Raw genomic sequence first — 11818 nt, forward strand, 5'->3', positions numbered from 1 at the left:
TAATGCACTTTCCTTCTCTATCCTATCACCATCCTGTCTCTCATTTCTATACACTCTCTCACCCGGTTTCCCTTTTTCTCTCTGCGTCTCCGATTTCCCAACACTCTTGCTGGTTGGTGGCTGTATCACGCTTTGAAGCTTCGAATACTCTAATTTTCAGCATAAATTTCAAAATCAACATGAGAAACTTATCGATTTTTGTTTTGATCACAGTTTCAGCTTTAATTTTAACTATTTTCTCAATTTTTTCACCGACAAAAATAGTTTTGCATTAAAATTTAGTGTTTTTCATGATTCTCCCACCAATTTTCTAATTTTTTCACATTTTTAAAAAACATTCCAGTAGCTTTTCAAACTCGTGGACCCCCTTTGAAGAATTAAAGTTTATAGCTGGAAAGCTTGATTTTGGATCATTTTCGCGAGTAGAAAACATTCAAATCGCTATTTTATCGTTTATTTAAAGCATTTTAGGTGATTTTTGATTTATTCACTGGTGAAAACTTCCGGAAAACGAGAATTTGTAGTTTCTAATTTATAATTAAATGATAAAAATTGGTTTTTGCTTAAAATCCTGGAAAATTGATATAAATTTGCGACTTTAGCATTAAATAAAGAAAAAAACGAAAATCCTCTAAAACAGGATTTCAGTAGAAATCCTGCAATTTTTTCATAGGTATTTACAATTTTCTGCTATATTTATCGATTTTAGAACATTTCCGCTCATTCGTTTTGTATTTAACATTAAAAACGACAATTTGTCTACAACCTTGCCAAAAATTCAAAATCTTCTCCTCCGGGAGTATTTGAGCCACGTAAATCTACAGAATGTCGAATTAGAAGTATAAATTTCGGAATCCTGAACCTTTTTTTTGAAATATCGGCTTTAAATACTCGATTTCCTCTATTTTTAAATATAAAATTCCATTAATTTTCAGAATCCTCAAACCGAATGGAAGTTGAACATGAACAACCACCGGAACATGAAGCCGGTAGTGTAGATGCTTCAAATCGACCATCAACTTCTTCTGAAAATCCAAATCCAGAAGAACCGTGTCCACAACCACCTTCTGATCCAATAATCGATGATAATGATGATCATTGTCAGTTTTTGAAGTTTTTAATTGATAAAATCCATATTTTTCCAGTAATGTGTCGAGTATGTCGTGGAAATGAGGGAAGTCTCTATTATCCGTGCTTATGTACAGGAAGTATTAAATATGTACATCAAGAATGTCTAGTAGAGTGGCTCAAGTACAGGTAATGGTGATTTTCAATTAAAAATAGCTGAAAAAATGCCTAAATTTAGCCAAAATCTGAGATTTCACCAATTTACAGCGGCTGGAATTTGATTTTTATTCAATTTTCCAATTTTGTTTGCCAATCGGCAAGAAAACGGATAAAAACCACTCAAAAATAAGTAGAAATTTAAAATAATTAAATTCTGGTCGCTATGACACGAAAAAGGTGACAAAAGTTTTAGATTTTGGCAAGTTTTCGGGATTTTTCTTTCGAAATTGAAAAAAAAGCAACTTTCGGGTAGTTTCTTAGATTTTTAGAAGAAATTTGAAAATTTAAGATCTAAAAAATAATTTTAAAAAACCAAAAAAATTGCTTCTAAAATGTAAAATTGAAGATTTCAAGCCAACTAGTTTTTGTTAAATGTTTTTGGTTTTGAAATTCTGAAAAAGTCTGTTAATGAAATTCAGCCTTTTCTAGTCAGTTTGAATTTTTTAAAATAAATTTTGATAATTTTGCCTGAAAAATACGATATCTGGAATATTAACGGCCGATTCTCAAATTGTGTGCGCCTGTAAAGAGTGCTGTAGCTCCTGATTTCTTGTTTCTCTCTAAAAATCAAACAAAAATTTAAAAATGTTAATTTTTTCAGTAAAAAAGAAGTATGTGAACTGTGTAATCACAAATATTCATTCCAACCAATTTATCGACAAGATATGCCAAAAGCTCTTCCAATTCTTGAAATATTACGTGGAGTTTTGATATCAGGAGCAATAATGGTCAGAACATGGATTATATATACAATTGTAATGACTACATGGCTTGGAATTGTACCATTAACAGCCGCCCGTATCTATAATTGCATCTTCTATTTATCATTTCATGACATTGTCAATGCACCATTCCAATTGTTCAAAGCTGAACATTTTTTCAATGATATTCTGAAAGGAAGTCTACTACTTCTCGTTTTTGTGTGTACATTCATCTCGCTTGTCTGGCTCCGCGAGCAAATTATTATCGGTGGACCACAACACTTTTTGAATATTGAAGCGGAAGAGAATGAAGGAGAGGATGATGTTGTTAATGAGAATAATGAATCGTCGGATGAATCGGAAGATGATGAAGAAGATGAAGATGATGAGGAGGATGACGACGAGGATGATGAAGAAGAGGAAGAAGATAGTGAATCTGGATATGAAGAGGATCCTGTTCCAGAATTTCGTGAAGAAGGTGAAGCTTATGTGGCTCGGAGGAGAGTACCATTTGAAGAAAGAAGACGTGATATTCTTGAAGCTAGACATGGATTCCGGCCGCAGATGGTACTGTAGATATAGGAATTTTGCAAGACCGCGGCGCGGTTTTTTTTCCTGAAAATATATTGAAAAACGAAAAAACTTCATCTAGGTTGCCTGAAGACCGCTAACTTTGGCGAATTTGAATTGCCGCGCTTTTGCCTCGAAACTCCGCCCATTTTTCCGTGCCGCACTTTTGTTTCTACGAATTCTTCGTCTTTCCTGAAGTTTTCAAGTGAAAAATAAGTGTCTTGTCTACAGGGACATTATTAAATGCTTATTGCTAAATGTTTCACTTGAAAATTTCAGGAAACAAAAATTCTATTTCAGAATTTACCTGCCAGTAATTTCAATAATTAAATTTCGTGTTTCTTTTGTGCTTTCACGGATTTTCTGACTATTTTGGCTTTTTTATTATCAAATTGCTTTTTTTCCTAAAATATGTAAGCCACAAAAAGAGATTTTTTAGAAAAAAAAACATTAGAATAACCTTAAACTGAAAAAAGTTGATAGCTTTGTAAAATTAATTGTTTGGTAAACCGCGCCGCAACCTTGCAAAATTCACAGATTAATTCAAAAATTCACTAATTTTATTCATTATTTTAGCCAAATCTGGGTATATACGATGACATGAGAGATGATGAGAATGAAGTACTCGAAAATGATCATGTACTTCAAAATGTACAAGAAGATCGTATTCCACCACCAATGGAGCCGGAGCCAATAGTTCCACGAGCAGCTGCACGTGCAAATCGACGAATTCGTCGTCAACGAGAAAATGAAGAAGCAGCGGCGGCAGCAGCAGCAGCTCAAGAACAAGGTGGAGCTGGAGATCAAGAAGATAATTGGAGAGAATGGGATCGATTTGGTGATGAACTGACATGGCAGAGATTATTGGGACTTGATGGATCTTTGATTTTCTTGGAACATGTATTCTGGGTTATATCATTGAATACACTTTTTACTGCTACTTTTGGTAAATTTTAATTGGAGTAGCGAGTTTTAAGCGGAATTTTCCCTTTTTTTAACAGTTTTTTTATTTAAAATATCTATAAATTTAGAAAGCGGAGACTAAAAATGATTACCTAAGAAATAGTCAAAAAAAAAGTTTTTTTTGGATGGATTTTTGATATTTTTAATTTGTTTTTTGTTGAAAAAATAACTTTCAAAAAATTTACATTATTCCAAATAAACAAGAAACATTTTTATAAATTGCAATCTCAAAAAAATTTAAAATTTTGAATATTCTTATTTGATTATTGTTTTTATTCTGAAATTAACGGTGAAAAATTGTGAAAAACAAACAAATTAATTAATTAAAAATCAAGTTTTATTTATTTTACACGACTATTTTTGTTAAACGTGCGCCTTTAAAGAGTACTGTAGATAGAAAATTCTTATTTCTAGCGTTGAAAATTCCACAGTAGAAATTACAGTACTCTTTGAAGGCGCACATGTAACGAAAATTGTCTGGTCGATACCGTATACCGGTACCGTATTTTTTGCGTCTAGGTAATAATAATAATTGCAAGTTTTTCAAAAAAGCAAATTAAATACATTTAAAAAGATAATTTATCAATTTTTAAAGAAAAAATTGAAAAATCGAAAAAGGAAATTTTGGAAAAAATCTGAAATTTCCCCAGCTTCAGCAGCTTCAGCTTCAGGCAGCTTTTTTGATTCTTTTAGGATAATTTCTTAAATTTTCCTGCTCAAAAGTTCCAAATTTTCCGCTTAAAAATCGCTAAGAACCGAACAAAATTTATTCAAACTGAATAACTTTTCAGCGTACTTCCCATTTCGCATTGGAAACTGGTTCCTAAGTGTCATCGGACTTCATGGAAAAATTTCATATTTCCCATCAATCGTAGCGATGCTTCTTGGATACATTCAAATAGCCATCATAACCTACGTCATTCACCAAATAATGCTCCAATTCAAAATGAAAATGATGTATCGATTCCTTGGAATAATGTTCCTTATCATTAAAGTCTTCTTGCTGGTATTCTTGGAAATTGGATTTTTCCCTGTAATGTGTGGATGTTGGATGGATGTTTGTACACTTCCATTATTCAATATAACATTATCACAAAGAATTGCAACATTTGCCACAGCTCCATTCATGTCAATATTCCTTCATTGGATGGTTGGAATGGTTTATGTATTTTATTCAGCGTCATTTGTAATACTTCTACGAGAAATTCTGCGTCCTGGAGTACTATGGTTTATGAGAAATCTAAATGATCCCGACTTTAATCCAATTCAAGAAATGATTGATCTACCGTTCACGCGGCATTTCCGAAGACTTGTTGTATCTACAACTCTGTTCTTTTCAACGATTCTTCTCATCTTCTACATTCCTCTCAACATAATCTCATCACTTATTCCATCACTTCTACCCTACAATGTTTCAATGAGCGCAGAGACTCCACTATCAGAAATCTCATTGGAACTACTGATACTTCAAGTAGTGATGCCTGCAATCTTAGAACATGCAAATGGTCGTGGTTTTATCAAGTATGGAGTCAGATTTTGGTGTAAAGTAGTTGGAGCTGCGTTGGATTTGGATCAGTATTTGTTGTCGGATAACAATAACAATAATCAGAACAATAATAATAATAACAATGATCCATTGAGAGCAGGAAATAATCAAGCTGGTGGAGGTCTTGCAGCTGAGCATCAAGCTCTTCTCCTGCTCCGCGAGCCCCGAGCCTACGAGCCATACAATCGACCATCACTATTCGGAGTTCGTGTATCGATTCTTCTTGTTCTAATGTCTTTGACAACAACTCTATCAAGTGTTGTTGTATTCATTGTACCTGCTTCAATTGGACGTTTCATTATTCTAATGGTTTCGGGACAAACGAATGTTCATGAGATGTACACTGTTTCTCTGGGTCTCTATGTTTGTTGGACAATCGGGAAGTTTGGAGCAGTTGTGACGAAGTTTGTGAGAGGAGGACCACACTTGTTCAAGAGAGCTGTTGTTCATTATTCTTACTTGGTACGGTAAATTATTTAATGTCGATTTACGGAGTACCTCGTGTACTCCTCGTGGAGAAGGTGTTGATTGTTTTTTTTACCAAAAAAGCTTGATTTTGAACAGATGTAGCTAATTTTTCTTGAATTTGACAGTCGAATTAGAGATTGGAGGCAATACCGAATCCGCAATTTTTCCGCCAAAAACACGGTACCCGGTCTCGACGATTTTTGTAATTTCGTATGTGACAAAAATTATCGTTTTGAGACCGATTACCATATTTTTAGCCCAAAAATTTACTGTTCTAAATTTCAGAAAAAAAGTGGTTCAGACAAAAACTGTAAAATCTTCTCCTCGTGGAGTACACGAGCTGCGTGAATCGACACGGGCCCATTCAACACAAGGATGCCGGTTTTTGGAAAAAAATTTCAGAAAATTTCCAAATTTTCCATAATTTCTTAATTTACAAAAAAAACCCATCCATTCAAAATTTAAAATTGAAAATTAATAAAAAATTTTCAGGGAATGCGCCTGTTTCTTGTTGCAATTCCAATAATTATCGTCTTGCCACTTTTGATGGGTACTTATTTCCAATTGGTTTTCTTCACTCCAATGCGATTGGGATATCAACAGGTAACACTTTCAGACTGGATTTCTGAAAATTCTGAGAAAAAATTATTAAAAAATTAGCCTAAAATCATAAGTTTTCAAGTCTTTTTGTCTTTTTAAAATGATTTTTACGCCGAAAAAACGTTTAAAATTCATATTTTAATCAATTTCGGCATTATAATCGTTGAAAGCAACGAAAAACAAGACAAAAATACGAAAAAAAGGGGTGGAGAGTTTTCAATTTCAAAAGAAGCATTTTTCTGCGTTTCCATAATAATTTTTTTAAAGTTTCAATTTTCAAAGTTTATGATTTTTCGCTGCAAAAAGTATATAAATATATTCTGGCCACAAAAAAAGAGTAGAAAATCTTCAAATCATTTCAAAAAATCATTTCAGACAGCACTAATGTTCCCATATCAAGACTGGGCAATGGGCGTTGTTCAAATCAAAATCTTCGGTGTAATTGCTGTAATGGGACCCGATTGGTGGCTGAAAACAGAACTCGATCTACTTGTGCAACGTGGAATTGAGAATTTTGCGGCGTTACACGTTTTCGTGAGGATTGTCGTCCCATGTATACTGTATCTATCGACTTTTATCGCTTTTCCGGTTGTTGTGATCAAGTTTTACGCGTTTATTTCAGGTAAAATGGATTCTAGAAGGATTTCAGAATTAATTGGATCCTTTAAATTGAAAAAATCTCAAAAATGGCCATGTGTTGATTTACGCAGCTCGTGTACTCCCCGAGGAGACCCCAAAAAACCTGGATTTCAATCATTTTCACTTTTTTATTGGTTTTTATCAGCTGAAAACCTTATTTAAAAAATTAAATTTAGATTTGTCAAACAAAAATCATGCAGATTAAATAAATTTTTATTCAAACAAATTGAGGAAAGGAAAAAATTCATAATTTTTCGAGAAAGTTTGGAGAGAGAAAGTAGTAAAAAATATCATATTAGTCCAAAATTGACCAATTTATTCGAAAAACTGTAAAATGTTCTCCTCGAGGAGTACACGAAGTGCGTATATCGACATATGCACGCCAAAAATACGGTACCCGGTCTCGACACGACAATTTTTATTAGAAAAAGGTGTGCTCCTTTGAAGGGTACTGTAGTTTCAAAATTTCGTCACATCATACTTTCATATTTTTTCGTTAAAATTATCGCATTTAATTTTTAAAAAATCGCGAGAAGCGAAAACTTGAAATTACAGTAACCTTTAAAGGCACACATCTAATAAAAATTGTCATGTCGAGACCCGGTACCGTATTTTTGGCGCAACAGTTTTCAAAATAAAAAAAAAAATTTTCAAATTTTTTCCTCTTTTCATCTAAAACTGCGACCCCGCTCTTCTCACTAAATTTTCTAAATTTCCAGGCGCTGATCCAGAATTCACGATGCTTCTTCTTCGTTTCTCGTATCCAGCATTCTTGTTCATAACCTCAGCCGTCGTCTTCATCAGATGGCAAGTTGTAAAGTTCCGCGAGTTGGCGGAAAAAATCAAAAATGACCGGTATCTGGTGGGCACACAACTAGTCAACTACGAGAGAAACGGCGTTCGAGCCACTGCTGCTCAGTGATAAATATCAAACTTTTTTCCCAATTTTTTCCAGTTTTTCCGTGTGAATCTTTCTCATAAGGTTGTTTATTCATCTCTCTTAATATCTACATTTTTCTCATTTCTTCACACAACTTTCGTGTAATTTCGGTGATTTTTTCCCATTTTTTGTGTAGTTTTTCTTCCTTATCCTACATCAACGGTGACTTGTAACTTTTTTCCTGAATCAGTGAAAATCAAGCAATTACCCTGGTCTCACCACGACCGGGAATTAGTAGCTACCGTACCCACTAGAGCTACTTGGCATATTTGTGGTTACGGTAGCTGTAAAGTTTCAATCGTGTCAAGACCCGGTACCGTACCTTTGCGTCAAGAGGTAACACCGTACTTCTCCAAATACTTGTTTTTTCTACCATTCTCGCTAGTTTTCCCAACTCTTTCCCAGGATTTTCTCTGTTTCTTTCCTATCTTCATATTCTTTTTTGCTGTTTTGGCTATCATGATATACTATAAATGTGTAATATTATTCAAATTATATAGAAATGAATGAAAAATTCAGATTTTAAACAAATTTCACGTGAACTTTTACACTACATAATCTTTCCAAAAAAAATACAAAAAAAGCTAGTTGATGAAGGTTAGATAAATCAGTTCTGAATTTTACAATCGTACCAAATCGAAGGATTTGTCTGTCCAAAAAAGATGACAATTGAAATAAGTGTCTTGATCGGCATCACCATTGCTGGATGGATTCTCGCTGGATGTGGTGGAAAGAAGAAAAAGGATGGAAAGGTAATATTTTTAAACGTTTATGTATGCTTCCTAGGACCGAAAGTTTCGTGTCCTCGGTAGTATAGTGGTGAGTATCCGCGTCTGTCACATGCGAGACCCGGGTTCAATTCCCGGCCGGGGAGAAACCTTTTACACTTTTATCAATAAAAGCTTTATTTTTCAGTCTTCAACAGCCTCAGCAGCGGCCCCGAAAGCCGATAGTAAGATGAAACCGCCTGTGGAGAATGTGAAGTCGAAGAAGAGTGAGAAGAAAGAGGAGCCGAAGAAGGAAGAGGAGCCGAAGAAGGAAGAGGAGAAGAAGGAGAAATCGAAGAAGAGTGAGAAGAAGGACGATAAGAAGGAAGAGGCAAAGAAGGAAGACGATAAGAAAGATGAGAAAAAGGATGAAAAGAAAGAAGATAAGAAGGACGATAAGAAGGACGATAAGAAGGAAGAAAAGAAGGAAGAAAAGAAGGAGGATGAAAAAGAAAAGGGTGATGATAAGAAGGAGGACGAGAAGGATGATAAGAAGAGTGGTAGTAAGGATGCTGAGAAGAAAGAAGAGAAGAAGGAAGAGGAGAAGAAGGAGGAAAAGAAGGAGGAAAAGAAAGAGGAAAAGAAGGAAGATGAAAAGAAGGAGGACGAGAAGAAGGAGGAGCCGAAACCCCACAGTGAGTTTTACCTATGAAAGATTAACGAAAACTTGAAATTTTCAGTCACTATCGATCCACCCGGTGATCTGATGTTCAAGGCCGATCAGCAAGAGCAGAAGAAGCTGAAACTCACGAATACTCACGACAAGAAAATTATGTTCAAGATCAAGACTTCGGATAATCAGGTTTATCTGTAAGTTGTCTAGACTATTATCAGAATTTGATATTATATTTTTTCAGTATGAATCCGGTGTACGGAACTGTCGAACCGGGAAAATCTGCTAATCTTACACTCACTCGAAACAAGGCACCAGCAAAAGAAGCTAAGCTTGTCATTGTGAACAGTGTGTTCTCTGGTGATGATAAGGATTTGGCCAAATCATTCAAGACTGGAAAACCGACTGGAGGACAAGTTACTATCATGTTGAATGGCAAATAAATATTTTTTTGTACCGTGTTTTCTTATTGCACAGTGAAAATTTATATTTTGTGACAATTGTGGCTCCACACAATTTATTTAACACATTTTTTGCAAAACTCCGAGGCCCCTGAGCCTGCGATTTTATCAAAAAGACAGCAATTTTCTGTTAAAAGCCGACAGACTACAGTACTCAATTAGAATCGCGGTGAGACCCAGTGGGCAAACAGTTGGTCGCTCCTTTAAGCCTTATTAGGATTTACTTCGATTTCGACATTTTCTCACTTTTTCGAGGTTTTTCATGATTTAAAGTGTTGTTTTTACCAAAAATGTTTAAAAACTTTGAAAAAAAAACTCTTCTTAAGCTAAGAATATTACTTTTCCAGGTTTCAAAATCGAGAAAATGGACAGTGGCGACTTTTCTCCAATGCAAAGCAATTTTTCATTAGGATTCATGTCGTTTGAAGACATCCCTGAAGACGTAATGAATTTTAAGCGATTTCATTATTAATTTCAGTTGAATTTTAGGCGCGAACCACAGAAATGATAGACAAAATAGTTTTTGAGGAGGATAAGGAGTACGATCATACTCAAGATAGTTTTCGATACGGACGGTGAGGCTTTCCTTTTAATTTTCTTTCAAAATTCAGTTTTTTTCAGAGTCACTACCGGCGTCTCGTACAACTTGGTGACTGGAAAAATCCCGAAGACCGTGTTCGAACAGGTGAAAGCCAAAGACGACGAGAATGATAACGTGGAATTCGAAATGGAGCACTTGGAAGATAAAGAGACAGCTCACAAGACACAGACATTCGATGAGCTTTATGAAAGCCAGATGCCGAAATATTTCGATTATCAGAGCAATTTCTCCGATGTCAACGGGATTTGGACACTACTTTTCGACCAAAATCACTATGAAAAGATGTCGACATTTGAGTTACAAGCGGCAATTTGTGCAGCTTTGAACTCTAAACATTTTATGATGATTTGTGTAGGAATCGATGCATTTAATGCTGTAACTGGAGTTGAGATGTCTGCGAAGGATCGAGTTGTGTTTAGAATGGCTCTGACGAGAGCTGTTGCTGGAGAATTTCAGCCACCATTGGTTAAAGTTTGTAGAAATTTCTCTAAATTGAAAGTAAATTGAATTTTCCAGGTTGCTCCGAAGCAGCTCACCGGAGTTTCTCCAATGAAACGTGACATTTCAGAAGTCACTTCATCAATCGATGTTCTATTTGTTCCTGTGATTGGTGTGACTGATGAGGTCGAAAATAATCGATTTTTGATTGTTGTGAGAGTTAAAGGTACTTAATAGTTGATTACGGTACCTGGTCTCGACACGAATATATTACAATGGGTCTCGACACGAATATATTACAAAAACATGTTGTGCGCCTTTTCTGCGATTTTTTTACATTTTGAGTATCCGCTTAGATCCACAAATACAAAAAGTGGAGACCATTTAAAGGCGCACACCATTTTTCAGATATTCGACCGTGTCGAGACCAAGTACAGCGCTTTTGTTTTTAAAAAAAAAATCTCAAAATAATCTATTTTCAGAAATCTCGGATAAAGTCTATCAAATTTCATCGGGAAGAATTTACAATGAGCAGGAAGGACGTGTAGTCGAAATGTCGGATATGAATGAGGCTTTCCATAAATTGATTGTTGAAAAATCAATTTCTGATATTCAAACCAGACGCGGAAGCATGTTTATGTTGGAACCTGAACCGTTTCTCGAGGATTCGGCGGTTATATTTACGGAATCAAATGAGATTCCTAGTGAAAATCATGAAATTTCTAGAGTTCATGTGAAAAACTGCACTGAAAGGTATTAAAAACGAGAAAACAACAAGAAATTTGCGAATAAAAATTTAATTCGTCTTCTCCAGTCTCTTTCCAAGAAAAGAGTAGTTTTTAAATCACCTACGATTGTCTTTTAAAAAACACCCAAAATTGTCTGAAAATCCAAAAAACATCGAGAAATAATGAAAATCCACTTTCAAAAACTCACATTTTTCGATTTTGGAAAAAAACTTTACTCATATCATCTAATTTTCCAGATCTCTCTCCCAATCGCTTCTCAATCTTCTCGACATCCAGAACATCGGCTGGATCTTCTTCGGCACCGCTCTCTCCTTCTGTATTTATAATAACGCCATCAAACCTCTTGTTAAATAGACAATCTGTATCATTTTTCGTTTTGTTTTCTTCTTTTTTTCTGTGAGTATAAATATTACTATTAGTTGTTTCGATTATTCTTAATTTTTTTAAATAAATAATTTTTTTAACTGGATAAAAT

At 34.8% G+C, this 11818-nt stretch overlaps 3 protein-coding genes and 1 non-coding gene across 4 annotated transcripts; all 4 read left to right on the forward strand.

The window, feature by feature from the left end:
• The first annotated feature begins 935 nt into the window (after positions 1-935).
• Positions 936-8238, forward strand: marc-6 (RING-type E3 ubiquitin transferase). The gene is made up of 8 exons (NM_060422.7): positions 936-1100; positions 1146-1257; positions 1889-2555; positions 3135-3504; positions 4313-5529; positions 6028-6138; positions 6511-6757; positions 7494-8238. The coding sequence occupies exons 1-8, from the start codon at positions 950-952 to the stop codon at positions 7694-7696; spliced, it is 3078 nt and encodes a 1025-aa protein (NP_492823.2). The 5' UTR covers positions 936-949; the 3' UTR covers positions 7697-8238.
• C35E7.9 (Major sperm protein) lies at positions 8235-9553 on the forward strand. Its single transcript, NM_060423.6, has 4 exons — positions 8235-8466; positions 8630-9116; positions 9162-9291; positions 9339-9553. The coding sequence occupies exons 1-4, from the start codon at positions 8377-8379 to the stop codon at positions 9535-9537; spliced, it is 906 nt and encodes a 301-aa protein (NP_492824.1). The 5' UTR covers positions 8235-8376; the 3' UTR covers positions 9538-9553.
• Positions 8517-8588, forward strand: C35E7.t1. Its single transcript has one exon. It is a non-coding gene; the product is annotated as a tRNA-Asp (tRNA).
• A 349-nt stretch (positions 9554-9902) lies between the features above and the next one.
• slfl-3 (Schlafen-like protein 3) lies at positions 9903-11802 on the forward strand. Its single transcript, NM_060424.7, has 6 exons — positions 9903-9997; positions 10045-10130; positions 10177-10627; positions 10673-10820; positions 11077-11347; positions 11580-11802. The coding sequence occupies exons 1-6, from the start codon at positions 9920-9922 to the stop codon at positions 11695-11697; spliced, it is 1152 nt and encodes a 383-aa protein (NP_492825.3). The 5' UTR covers positions 9903-9919; the 3' UTR covers positions 11698-11802.
• Positions 11803-11818: the final 16 nt, after the last annotated feature.

The sequence above is a fragment of the Caenorhabditis elegans genome, chromosome I (assembly GCF_000002985.6).
Source record: "Caenorhabditis elegans chromosome I".
Taxonomy (NCBI): Eukaryota; Metazoa; Nematoda; class Chromadorea; order Rhabditida; family Rhabditidae; genus Caenorhabditis; species Caenorhabditis elegans.